Below are 14539 nucleotides of genomic sequence, written 5' to 3' on the forward strand. Positions count from 1 at the left end.
AGTTTTCTCCCAATCCTTCACCCTGGGGTTGCCACTGATCCCTACTTTTGTTATTACTCCACTTTTCTCCCACATTTTGTCTTAGAATGTGAATATCCTGCACTGCATGGTTGTATTGTAATGCCTGTTTGCTTAATTGTTTTATATTAAATAAAATCTTCGATTGTATCACTCATGTTGCTCACAGTCCTCCACTAAATTAAATGATCTGTAACTGCCTTGGAGGCTTGAACCTTAAAAAAGTCAGTTTGGTTTTATGCCTTATTTTAACCATTTAATTGGGAATACGTAAATCAAAGGTTAGAGGCAGCTGAGCTCCAGAACTTCAGACAATTATTCTTCACTGCTCTAGCAAGTCACTGCTTCTTTTAGATACCCAGCTTACTTTCTTCATTCAGGCAAGATTTGCGAAAGAACACATCTACCAACAAAAGAGTCCTAAAAGTCTCTCCTGCTCCATGTGTCATTCATTTAGTGGGTTTACGTCCAATTCAGTTCAAAAGGGGCTCATATGAAACAAACTGCAGCAAGGGAGGTCTAGGTTGGACATTAGGAAAAAGTTCCTAACTGTCAGGGTGGTTAAACACTGGAATAAATTGCCTAGGGAGGTTGTGGAATCTCCATCTCTGGAGATATTTAAGACTAGGTTAGATAAATGTCTATCAGGGATGGTCTAGACAGTATTTGGTCCTGCCATGCGGGCAGGGGACTGGACTCGATGACCTCTCGAGGTCCCTTCCAGTCCTAGAATCTATGAATCCATGAAACTGCCGTATGGAATTCTAGGAGAAATATACGTGCTCTAGCCTTGAGGAAGGAATGGATCCAATAAATGTTAACCATTTGGAAGACACATAGAAACAGTTCCACAATAAGTGAGCAGCGGTGGCTAGCGTCAGCACATTCTTTCCTCCCATCCCCATGCTCACTCTGAGTAGAAAGCATAACCAGAGATTCTGCTGCAATTTGTAGAGAATGCCCACCTCTGTGGATTTTAGTTCTAATCACCTTACCTCAGTTGTCTCATTATGCCTTCTTCTGCAGAGGATCTTATCCTACACAAACTAGCCCTGGAGTGTTGAAGAGTTGACAAGACCATGGTATGACATAGAAAGGTGGCCCGATTTTGGGGCTCTGTCCTTTGTTTCCAGCCTCAATAAGGTCCATCCTATTATCTCCTATCCCTCTTGGCTATTAAAACCTATGGCTCAGACACAGGACCTATTATTAGCAGAAAGTGTCATTTCCTCTCTTCAGGACGGTAGGGTCACAGCATCTCTTAAACAAACAACTGTTTGTTTCTTGATGACGAGTCTATCTTGACAGTGGGATTCCTGCTTACTATCACTCAGTCACCAATCTACCTTTTGAGAAGATTATAAAGAAGGTGGCATCAAAGCAACTCAGTACCTGAAGTCCTCAGGTTTTCTCAACTTCATCAGTCCAGCTTTAGAGCTGGGGATGGCAGAGACTGCACTGGTCTCAGTCAGTGACCTTCTGACAATGGATAAAAACAGAGTGCTCATATTTGTGTTTAGATCTTTCAGCTGCCTTTGATACCACTGTGCAGCTTGATCAACTGCAGATGGCTCTGCTCTTTTGTCTCCAAGAGGAGCCAAACTAGTATTGGATGATTGTTTAGCTTTCCTGAAGGATCTTGCATGCGGTTCTTTCTTTTGCTTTAAATTCATCTGCTTCTGATTGCTCTACGCACCCAGGAATGTGTTTGTTGGAGTAAAAAATCCAAAATGGAGGGAAGTATAGCTACTGCAACTGATTGGGCTAGCTAGCTCTCAGTAGAATCGGAGCTTTGCAGTTCATACTTGCCATGCATTGTTCTTCATATTCACAGCAGAGGCTTTTTGGTGAATTCAGTTCTGTAGTGGACTTTAACATGCACTTTGTTTTTTCTTTTTAAACAAAACTAAGGGAGTGGTGAAGTTCTCAGAGAAGGTTGAACAGTTGTCAAAGATCGCTGGTTGATAAGTTTATACACAGAGTGGGTAGACCAGAGACAGCAGCAGCATAAGTTCCCCTCCCCTCTCTGCTGGAAAAACCAGGAGTAAGCAAGTGGTTGTCTTCATGCCCATTCAGACCTTTGTTTCTTGGTGGAAACTAGCAACTACGAAGCCAGTTATGATGTGGATTCCTTTTGACACCAACACCTTTCACAAGGACAACTGAATATCCATGAGAAGGTGGTGGCTTTCAATAATTGCAAAAAAAAAAAAAAATTAGTAAAAATAAATTTAAAAGAATTTGAAAACGACTACCATTTTCACAGTAGAAGGCAGTGTAGGGCTGAGACAATGGACACGAAAGTAGATGTCTGCGTGTTGTTGCCATGTTAGTCCCAGGATATGAGAGAGAAGATGGGTGAGATAAAATCTTTTATTGTACCAACTTCTGTTGGTGAAAGAGACAAGCTTTCAAGCTCCACAGAGCTCTTCTTCAGATCACCTGAGCTCTGTGGAGCTCTCTCTCATGAAAATAGATTACATTAATGCTCTAGAGTTAGGATTTGTTAAGTGAATTAGGAGCACTGTAATACTCAGTTATGCAATGTGGTTGGGGTTTGATAGTTTACAGACAGTCTATTGTTTCACATACTTGATGTGAATGTAGAGAGGAGCTATATCTTTTTATTTGACAACACTTGGACTGGTACATGCTAAATTGCTAAATTATTTGCACCCAAGACTAATCCAACAAAAGAAAAGGAAAAAACATCTTTCATGTGAATCTGCTGAAACCTGGAGGAAGTGGGAAAGTTTCCTTGTCAATCCAGACAATATGCTAAATCTAGGTCCTGAGGTTCTAAGGCCTTTGGCATTGGATGAAATGGTTTCTTCTGAGAGCTTAACTGAATAACAAGCCCAAGAACTAATAAGTTTTCATCAGCCTCAGGAAAAACTATTTCCCATCATACTTGTACCAACCCAGAAGTAAAACCAGTAAGACTTCCTGGGTGCCAGAAAAAATGCAGGAAGCAATTGCATGGGAAGTCTGAGAGATGCTCAAAGTAGGTATCACAAAGGTGTCTCAAAGTAATTGGTACAGCCCTGTTGTACTGGTGCCCAAACCTGACGGGACAATCCATTTCTGTCTTGATTTCCATTGGGTTAAATAATGCTATTTCCAATCTGGATGCATACTTCATGCCACACAGACAAGTTAGCTAGGGAAGGCTAAATATTTAACAATGTCAGACTTAGAGTTGAAGTGTGGAGGTGAAAGGGGGAAGGTAGCTTTCTAATCAATGTACTTTAGGGGTACACTGTGTTATCAGATTTTTTGCCAAACACAGGCCACGTAAAACCTCGGTCGACAGATCCTTTCAAAACAACAAGCACATTTACCAGTGAGTGAGAACGGACGATGCACAGAATTCCACCCTCCAGCCTTCTCTAAAACTGATCCTTTGTGTTTTCTCCTTTTACATTTAGTAGGAGTTCATTTTCAGCAGAGAGAGGTTGAGATTTTTGGTGACTTGCTGCCAACAAAGTCAAATGTGACTTAAAGTCACGAGGCTTCCCATAAACATAGTTGAAAGATGAGCATTTGCTTTTGTTGTGAACCAATGTAATTAAAGTAATATTTTACAATGTTCAAGCATTCAGTAAATAGCAGCTTTAAAGCCAATACCCCATATAGGAGGACAGTCTCACAGGGGGAGGAGCCCCTTATTAAAAAGAGAATTACAAAGAGCATATATGTTAGGTTGCTTATGCAAGGCAGGAGAAAGGTGGGAAAAAAATTAAGCGTTTTAAATTCCTTATATCCAAGGCAGCCCCCTGCTTGACCAGGTATATTCCTATTTCACATCAAGCTTGCAAGATGAGAAATCCAACTGGGAAAAACAAAACAGTCCTATAGAAGAAAGTTCTCTGGCATTCTTCTCACCCTTGCTGGACCCCTCTGCCCTTAATCTTATGGACAGCTTCCGTAATAAACAAAGGTTGATATTGTTTTCTATAAACCCAGCTCTCTTTCGAAAGCTCATTCTAAACACACTTTTTGTAAATAATGCTTAAAATCTAAACTAAAAATAATTCAGGAGCAAAAGACTAGGATTTGTTACTAGTATATTTGCTAGGCATTTCTGTCCCACTGCTTGACACATATGGGACTATTCCGACCAATGTTGTTCTCTGAAGCTATCCATATTCAATTCTACATAAAATCCTGCGATTGTTGGACACTGGAGCGTACCATGGAGATGAAACTGGTGGCTGCAATACACAGAACTAATTATTCTTGTAATTTTCCTGAGAGATTAATATTAAAGAGGCATCAACAGTGGAAAAATTAAAGCAGAAGATACAATAGACTCCAATTTCTGTTCTGGTGTTTGGAAAAACTCCAGTTGTTAATAGTCTGTCTTTTGGGTGGTTTTTTTCTAGTTCAATGTAGCAATGGGTCTGTTATCATTCAGTAGATTTTTGTGTGAAGAGTGTTCATCTGCAGAGCATCTGACAATGGCATGTTTTGCAGGAGCAGTACAGATAGATTTATGGCCCCAATAACATGTTGTAAACCAGGTTCTTCCATTTGCTGCAGTTATTGTTTGGGCATAGCAAAGTCCCAAGCTGTCTCCTGCGCGCATTTCCACATTGCCCTCATGAGTCGTGTAAATCCCATGTCTTTGGGCTTCTCCAAACCTCTCATAAGTCGCTGCTTCATAATGGCAACAAACTCCTTGTTACTCAACTCTCCATTCCCTAAGGGAAGAGGGGGGAAAAAAAATGTTCATTAACTTGAAAGTACAAAAATAAAAGGCCCAGAAATCTTTGGAGGGCAGTACCAAAAGCTTGGTTTCCTTTAGAGAAGAAAAAGAGACTGGTTCATGTTTTGCTTTAGTCTCCTGACAGGTCAGGCCATGAAAAGTGCTGGTAGCAATGTACAAATTTTACGTTATATTTGAAGTTAAAGTTTCTGATTAAAACAAACACTTCAGAGTTTCCTGCTGACAGCCACTGTATGGCTGGTGTCACAATAACGCTGCTTTTCAGCACGATGGCACCTCCCAGCAGGAAGCTTGGAAATAGCAAATTGTAAATTAACTCCAATTTCATATGCAATTCACTTTTTACAAAATGTGAAAAATGCTTCTCCCCATGGGATCATTTCAGGACAATCTGCTGAGCAAAATGATTGCAGGTTTAATTTTGACAGTATTATTATATCACCAGTTACAATTCTGCATCCTTTCTGGACAAGGCCCAATTACTAATTGAAACAATGAATGCTTTTATCAAAATGTTTACTTTGTGATTCATTGCAGTCAGGAACTCTGTGACACAATGGTCTTAAATGAAAATGCATGACAGGTTCAACGACTTATTTTCCAAAGACCCAACTATTGTCATAGCAATAAGGAAAATTTCATATTTTAGTCAGGTATTTAATGTTGACATAAGTGAGATTCAGAGGTGGCAAAAATCTTTGACACCGCAATGCAGCCCCCACCAGTGATCATTTACAATTTGGCAGATTTTTTTTTCACCTATGTCAAGCAGCATATGACAACATCTGACTGTTTCTTGGAGCAGCTAGTCCTGGAACCCACAAGGGGAGAGGCAATTCTTGATATAGTCCTAACTGGCACACAGGATCTGGTCCAAGAGGTGAACCACTCAGCAATAGCGACCAGGATGTAATTAGATTTACCATTCTTGTAGGGAGAAAAATTCCAAAGAAACCCACCACAGCAGCATTTAACTTCACAAGGGGAACTACACAAAAAATGAGGAAGCTAGTTAAACAGAAATTAAAAGGAACAATCACAAGAGAGAAATGCCTGCTAGCTGCATGGAAACATTTTAAAATCACCATAATAAGAAGCTCAAATTAAATGTGTACCCCAAATAAGAAAAAAATCAGTGAGAGGACTAAACAAAATGCCACCATGGCTAAATAACAGAGCACAAGAGGAGATTAGAGACAAAAAGACATTCTTTAAAAATTGGAAGTCAAATCCGACTGAGGAATATAGAAAGGAGCATAAACTCTGCCAAGTATAATTAGGCAGTCCGAAAAAGAATTTGAAGAGCAACTAGCAAAAGACAAAAACTAACAGCAAATTTGTTCTAAGTATATCAGAACCAGGATGCCTGCCAAACAGTGGGACCACTGGACTATAGAGGTACTACAGGAGCACTCAAGGAAGACTAGGCTGTTGTGGAGAAGCTAAATGAATCATTCGCATCAGTCTTCACTGCAGAGGATGTGAGGGAGATTCCCACCCCTGAGCCATTCTTTTTAGGTGACAAATTTGAGGAACTGTCCCAGACTGAGGTGTCAATAGAGGAGGTTTTGGAACTAATTGATAAATTAAACAGGAATGAGTCATCAGGACCAGATGGTGACCCAAAAGTTCTGAAGGAACTCAAATATGAAATTGAAGAACTACTAACTGTGCTATATAACTTATTGCTTAAATCAGCCTCTGTACCAAATGACTGGCAGATAGCTAATGTGATGCTGATTTTTAAACAAGTTTCCAGAAGTGATCCTGGCAATTACAGGCCGGTAAGCCTAACTTCAGTACCAGGCAAACTGGTTGAAACTATAGTAAAGAACAGAATGATCAAACACATAGATGAACATGATATGTTGGGGGAGAAGTCAACATGTTTTTTGTAAAGGGAAATCATGCCTTATGAATCTATTAGAATCCTTTGAGGGTGTCAACAAACATGTGGACAAAGATATAGTGCATTTGGACTTTCAGAAAGCCTTTGGCAATGTCCCTCAACAAAGGCTTTTAAGCAAAGTAAGAAGTCATGGGATAAGAGAGAAGGTCCTCTCATGGTTAAAAGACAGGAAATAGTCACTTTCACAGTGAGAGGGAGGTAAATAGTGGGATCTGTACTGGGACCTGTGCTGTTTAACATATTCGTAAATGATCTGGAAAAAGGGGTAAACAATGAGGTGGCAAAGTTTGCAGACAATACAAAATTACTCAAGATAGTTAAGTCCAAAGATGACTGCGAAGAGTTACAAAGGGCTCTCTCTAAACTGCTATGTTAAGAGTTTGACTTAAACTGACTAACACAATGAAACCTTGGGTCCAATCTGCAACTCCAAACTCATCCTGCACTACTGAACCTAGATATTGCACCATACACAGAACTGGAACTTGGGATCTTAGATGAAAAAATGAACAGGGAGAAATCTACCAAGAGGGGAGACTTATCAAGGGAAATATGGAAGATACTCAAAAAAGAAAAATCACAACAATTTTATAAAGTTAGAAGTGGAGCTGGGCGTACTGTGAACATGGAAACTTCTTGAGGGTACTTTTTTGCACTGAAATAATTTAGGAAGTGTCACAGGTTTTGAAATAGATAAGTTATTTTTTTTTTTAAAAACTTCCTAGACTTGGACTCATTTTGGCAAGTTTTATTCCACAGCTAATTTTTATGGGTAATTTATAATCCCTAGGATTTTTAATGAAAATACTGACAGACTTTGAAGGGAGTATTCCCAATCAGATTCAGAGACACAACATGATTCATTGCCTTTACATTCCAATTCATTGGAAGACATCCAGGTCTCTGAAATCCCTGTCTAGTTTACTATCAATTTTGTAGGCACATGTTTGTTTCCCCAAGACCACTTGACAAGGAAAGAAGAAAGGATTCCTGACAGTTCTACGCCCACTGCTTCTTCCTGCTTCGTGTCTGTCATTTAGACTCTTGCTTAAGAGACAACCTGTCTCTTCCTAATTGTATCGTTGCTACAGAGTTTGTCCCCTGCCCACTCTGCATGTAAATCAAGAAATACTCTACGGAAGCAAAGCTTTCAGACCATCCTGATTTTAAAAGCTCTAGCAAACACTGTTTTTGTTTTAAATAATCTGGCCACAGATATTTCAACCGATTTCCTGTGTCTTTATTGGTGCACTGGGCAGAGGGGCCCAATAAAATCCATTGTGCAGGACATTATTCATTCAAACTGGTTTTAAGAGGCTTGAAAACTGAAGGCTTTTTGGAAGTATAACTCTCTGAACAAAGCCCTCTAATGTTCTTTCTGCACTTTGTGTACATACATACAAGGAACTAGAAAACCCCCATAATTATTCCTAAAAACAGGGTCTAATTGCTAACTTTATTTTCTGCTCTTTGTGCTGACTTAGAACCATCCTTTTCTCTATCTGCAGTCCACTTCTTAATCCAGTATTGCCATCTTTATCGTCTATGTTATCTGACAGAAAAGCAACCACATAACTACTTCCAATCTGAAACTGTGGAGTCTCATTTAAGACCACAAATGTATCCTTTTCTCAGCACTCCCTCCCCCATCACTCACCTACCATCAGGACTTGCTACCATGTTAAAAAAAAAGTCAGCAGTTTCATTCCTTAAGCCATTTTTAGAAGTCCGTATACACAAGCTAAATGAAACTAAAGAGATCTGTGTCTGCTTTTATGCTACGTTCCTATCTTTGAAGAGATTTCTCTAACAGAACAGTCTTTTCCTCTAAAGATTTGGTATCAAAACATTCAACAGAATCTCCTCTGAGAGTATGCAAATAGAGACCATTTGGATACATTTCAATTCACTCTACAGATCAAAATATCTGGCTTGCAGATTCCAATCAGGAATCGCTATTGAGCTACTTAGGAAAAACGTGATTCAACCTTCTTTCACCAAAGGTACAAGGAAATAATATGAAGCTGGAAGCAAGAGGGGATATAAATAGACACAATTGCAAAGATGCATTTATCATTTAATCAACAGTGAACACAAAACTATCTATTTGCACACACACAGTATCAGAGAATGGACAGCATATCAAAATGGGTGATTTGACAGCCCTGCTGGATATCTTTAGATAGTGAGTACATTTACCCCTTTGAGGGCACAATGGACCTACTGTATATTAAAAGAAAACATAAGCAAAAAATGATGAGCCATTAGTCTACCAATATTTAGTATCTACCTGATTTACCATTGAATACACTGGATAACTAGAGATAGAGTAAATTCTCCTGGGTTATGTTCTTGGCTCTGCCAATGATTTGCCCTGTGGATTTAGGCAAATACTTAACTCAGTTTCCCTGGATGTAAAATAAGGATAAGAACTCTTATTTATTATGTACCTCAGAGAAATACTATGACAATTGGTGTTTACAAAGTACTCTGAAGATGTAAAATGCCATTTAAGTGCTAATTACATGAGGACGATATGTTTTGTGACAGTGCTGTCAAGAAGTGAAGTGATGTGATGTTATGGAGCAATGTTATGAGTTGGCTAATCAGCTTCTCCAGTTGAGCAATGGCATTTCATAAGAATATCAAAATGGTCCATCTAGCCCAGTATCCTGTCTTCTGACAGGGGCCAACGCCAGGTGCCCCAGGGGGAATGAACAGAACAGGTAATCATCAAGTGATCCATCCCGTCACCCATTCCCAGCTTCTGGCATGATTTCCAGCCATGATGTCATAGAAAAGTGTAATGTCACAGGAGGATAGGCTGGTTAAACAAAGTACCGAATATACTCACTGAAGGGCAGCTACTGAACTTCCATATTCAGAGTTACAGTGCTTGAAGTAGCCAGTCTCATTAGTCTCATTACAAACTGCATTAAGTTCTGGCTCGCCACACATTATGCAGACACGATCACTGTGACTCTGCAGTTAAGTATATTCACTTTCACAATGCAAGTGTGACTAACACTCATTGCTTACTCCACAAAATGCCATTGCACAGAGGATACTCTTGGTTTGCATGGTCCAATTATTACGAGAGTGTAATGTTTCACTTGAATGTTGAAGGCATGGCATGTATACTGCAGTTTTGAATGTTTCTGCTACTGTTCACAGAGGACAACATCCAGCCCTGAGTTTTTGTCCTCAAGGGAAAAATTAAACTAGTTAGTGGGATATTGAAAAATCACCACAACAGGAATAAAATCCTTATATACGAGATCTGCAAAACCTAGTTTAGCATTAGATACTATGGTTCTTAGTTTCTTTAACTGAACTTTGGTTCTGCTGTGTAGGGGGCACAGTGCATCTATTCGTTGAGCTGGCCATTGAGTTAACCATTAATTGTTAATTCAGCATCCCTGCTGGAGGAGTTCGGATCTCTTCAACTTCCATTATTAAGCTCCCATTTTTGAAATCTGCACTGCAGTCATCATCCTTCTGAGCTCAGTAATTTTCCTCCTTAATCAACCTGAGATCGCTTTTGAGTGACAAGAGCAGGCCAGAAAAAGCAAACTACTGGGAATAAATTCCAGATTTCTTGCATGGCAATGCACATTGCTATCATTAATTAGCTAGTGTTTGTACAGAGCTGTAAATGTAAAGTACAGTGTTAGTGCTAAATATTCTTATTACCAACAATAGGCCATAATTGCTAATTTTGTTAAACATATAATGTTTCTGGGAGCAGAAGATAATCTGATTTCTCTCTGCAGTGAGCTATTCAACCAGAAATCTGACCTACAAAACCCTCAAACTTTTAAGTTAGATATATGAAAACTTTCAGAGAGCACTGAAATGCCATTAACAAAACCCTCTGGAAAAGTATAAGCTTTTAATACTGTGACAAAGTTCCTCCTCTATCTTGATGGGTCCTGCGCTTACTGGTTGGTTTTCTTGCCTCAGAGATTCACCGTGTGGGTTGGGGAACAGCCCAGAGACCTTCCCCTCTGGAAGAACCTACAGTCCAGGTCAATTGGGAGGTTTTGGGGGGAACCGAGGCCCGCCCTCTACTCCGGGTTCCAGCCCAGGGCCCTGTGGACTGCAGCTATCTATAGTGCCTCCTGTAACAGCTGCATGACAGCTACAACTCCCTGGGCTACTTCCCCATGGCCTCCTCCAAACACCTTCCTTATTCTCACCACAGGACCTTCCTCCTGGTGTCTGATAACGCTTGTGCTCCTCAGTTGCCCAGCAGCACACCTACACTCTCACCTCCTTGCACCTCTTGCTCCCAGCTCCTCACACGCGCACCACAAACTGAAGTGAGCTCCTTTTTAAAACCCAGGTGCCCTGATTAGTCTGCCTTAATTGATTCTAGCAGCTTCTTCTTAATTGGCTCCAGGTGTCCTAATTAGCCTGCCTGCCTTAACTGGTTCTAGCAGGTTCCTGATTACTCTAGTGCAGCCCCTGCTCTGGTCACTCAGGGAACAGAAAACTACTCATCCAGTGACCAGTATATTTGCCCTCTACCAGACTCATGTAACCACATTCCTGTTCCTGTTCTTTTATTAGTTGTCCCTGTAATTTTTTGGTCTCCAGGTCTTGTGGATCCCCCTCTTACCTGGGGGGATCCTTTAGCACTTCCTGGATCCCAATAGGACCAGACTCCTGTACCTCACTGGTCTGGGTCTGTCACAATACAGACCACAACACAAACAGAAAACTATAATACAGTGTGAAGGGAACAGTGAATACCACCATGAAATGGATAATAATGCTATGGAAGGCCAAAATCTAGCAGTATTTTCATGCTATTGATAAGCTGGAGAGCAGAAATGAAAACAATTGATAAAAAGCCAGTTAGCCTGGGGATCGAGAGGAAGAAAGCCTCCAAATCTCATTCATTTTGACTGCCTCTGGTAATTGATCTTACTTTTAGTATCTCTATACATAATAAATTGCAAAATGGGGAACAATAGAAGAGCGCTCTGGTGCTGATAAAGGTTTGTCAGATACAACCAACTCATCCCTTGAAAAGAAAATATTATCGAAATGCACAAATATAACATATTTAGCTTTTATAGCTTGATTCTTTCAGTTTTTTTTTTTTTTTTTTTGAAATACAGATAAACTACACAACACACTGGGCACAGGCTGGGAATATGAAAAGGTCAGACCGATACAGTAAATTAAAACCACTCACCGTCACAATCAAAAAGAGCAAACACCACATCACACACATGGTCTGAGAGCTCCACTTTTGCCACTGTCCTGGCTACCTGCTGCATGGTAACTGAAATAAAATAAGGATACATTATTAATAGAATGCAGTAAACTTAAATCAGTGTTATCTTTCATCTTTCACCTTTTGTAACTGTTTTTCTTCGAGATGTGTTGCTCATGTTCATTCCATTCTAGGTGTGCGCACACCCACATGCACAGCTTTTGGAGACTTTTACCTTAGCAGTATCCATAGGGTAGGCTGTGGCGCCCCCCTGAATGCTGCGCTCATGCGTCGGTATATTAGGTGCTGCCGACCCTACGCCCTCTCAGTTCCTTCTTGCAGGCAACTCCGACAGATGGGTAGGGGGGGTGGGTAATGGAATGGACATGAGCAACATATCCTGAAGACCAACAGTTACAAAAGGTAGGTAACCGTTTTAGTTCTTCGAGTGCTTGCTCATGTCGATTCCATTCTAGGTGACTCACAAGCAGTATTCTCGGAGATGTGCTCGGAGTTCACAGTTTAGCAGCTTGTAGTACTGCCATACCGTCATCCTTGAGCGCACCCTCAGAATGACTGCTTCTGGCCTCCTGGGAGGGTCAGGCTGAGCAGATGAGCAGGAAGATGACGGGTGTCGCTGCTTAGACCCTTTGTCTCTGTCCTTCCTCAGGTAGGAACCAGATCGGGGAGTTCCCCAGGACCTAGACTGCGGGGGCAGAGGAAACGGAGGATGGAACAGCTTCCTGGCCTGCTGAGGTGTGTGAAGGCCCAAGAAGCAGAGGGTGGCCCAGGAGTCTTTAAGGTCGTGGCACCTTTAGTCCATGAGCTCAGAGAAGAGCCCCGCCCCCTCAAATGGGAGGTCCTGAATAGAGGCCTGCATCTCCTGGGACAACCTGGAGGACTGCAACTAGGAGCTGTGCCTCATGACCACTATAGAGGCGACCATCCTGGCTGCTGAGTCAGTAGTGTCCCAGGCCATTTGGAGGGCCCCCCTTGCCACCGCTGTGCCCTCGTCCACCAAAGCGGCAAACTCCCGGGCTCGATCCTGTGAAAGGGCCTCTTTGAATTTGTTAAGGGAGTCCCACAGGTTACAATTGTACCTGCCTAACAGGGCCTGGTGGTTAGACACCGTGAATTGTAGGCTGGCTATTGAATAAATCTTTCTGACAAATAAATAGAGTCTCTTGGCATCTTTGTTCTTTGGTGTGCCACTAACGTGGTCTTGCCTGTCCCTTTCATTCACAGCGGACACGACCAGTGAAGCCGCTGGAGGGTGTGTGTAGAGGTATTCAAACCATTTTGTAGGGTTGTAATACTTCTTTTCTGCCTTCTTAGAACTCAGCAGAATGGAAGAGGGGGTTTGCCACAAGGACTTGGCAATTTTAAGGACCCTGGGAGGACAGGTAGCGTGACCCGGACCAGGGTGGAGGAGGAGGATATAACGTTAAAGAGGTCATCAGATTCCTCCACGACCTCCTCAATTTGTAGGTTCAAATTAGCAGGCACCCTTTTAAGGAGGGCCTGGTGCTCCCTGAAGTCGTCAGGGGACTGCCTGTTTTGGAGGGACCTGCCACCCCTTCATCTGGGGAAGACGACGATGACTGCACCGCCTGTGGAGGAGCAGATTCCCCCTTCCTCTCCAGGGACAGCTCCTTAGGTGCTGAGGTTTGGTGTGCTGTCCCCGCGTTGGATTCGGTATCACGTTCTGACTCCGGCGCTGGCGGTGCCGGTTTGTCTGAGGCAGTGAGGGAGGACTGGTGGGAACATGGGACCGGCATTACTGGCACGCCTCACGGGTTCCAGTACGACCATTGATTAGACAACTGTCCCTGCTGCCACGTTGTCACTGCAGGTGCCATGCCAGTCTCACGAGTCGGCGGCGAATTACCCCTCCTTGGCAATGGGCTGAACTCCTGGTCCGACTTGGACCACAGAATTGGAAGGGAGCTTGAGAGATCACCTCGTCCAGTCCCCTGCACTCATGGCAGGACTAATTATCTAGACCATTCCTGACAGGTGTTTGTCTAACCTGCTCTTAAAAATCTCCAACGATGGAAATTACACAACCTCCGTAGACAATTTATTCCAGTGCTTAACCACCCTGACAGTTAGGAAGTTTTTCCTAATGTCCAACCTAAACCTCCTTGCTGCAATTTAAGCCCATTGCTTTTTGTCCTATGCTCAGAGGTTAAGAAAAACATTTTTTCTTCCTCCTCCTTGTAACAACCTTTTACATACTTGAAAACTTATGTCCCCTCTCAGTCTTCTCTTTTCCAGATTAAACAAACCCAATTTTTTCAATCTTCCCTCATAGGTCATGTTTTCTAGACCTTTAATAATTTTTGTTGCTCTTCTCTGGACTCTCTCCAATTTGTCCATATCCCTCCTGAAATGTGGCGCCCAGAACTGGACACAATATTCCAGATGAGGCCTAATCAGCACGGAGTAGAGCGGAAGAATTACGTCTCAGGTCTTGCTTACAACACTCCTGCCAATACATCCCAGAATGATGTTCACTTTTTTTTGCAACAGCATTACCCTGTTGACTCATATTTAGCTTGTGGTCCACTATGACCCCCAGATCCCTTTCTGCAGTACTCCTACCTAGGCAGTTATTTCCTATTTTGTATGTGTGCAACTGATTGTTCCTTCCTAAATG

General features: G+C 41.8%; 1 protein-coding gene across 4 annotated transcripts in view; it reads right to left on the minus strand.

Annotated features, from left to right (window-relative positions):
• Nucleotides 1–3565: 3565 nt before the first annotated feature.
• The window catches only part of MICU1 (mitochondrial calcium uptake 1), a 228532-nt gene continuing 217558 nt past the window's right edge, over nucleotides 3566–14539 (minus strand). For all 4 annotated transcript variants that reach the window (XM_065552023.1, XM_065552022.1, XM_065552021.1 and 1 more), the window contains 2 exons: nucleotides 11860–11949; nucleotides 3566–4721 (listed from right to left, as the gene is read on the minus strand). In XM_065552023.1, the coding sequence (XP_065408095.1) occupies nucleotides 4561–4721; nucleotides 11860–11949 (251 nt within the window). In that variant the 3' untranslated portion in view covers nucleotides 3566–4560. The remainder of the gene's footprint in view (nucleotides 4722–11859; nucleotides 11950–14539) is intronic.

Source organism: Chrysemys picta, chromosome 7 (assembly GCF_011386835.1).
Source record: "Chrysemys picta bellii isolate R12L10 chromosome 7, ASM1138683v2, whole genome shotgun sequence".
NCBI classification, from domain to species: domain Eukaryota; kingdom Metazoa; phylum Chordata; order Testudines; family Emydidae; genus Chrysemys; species Chrysemys picta.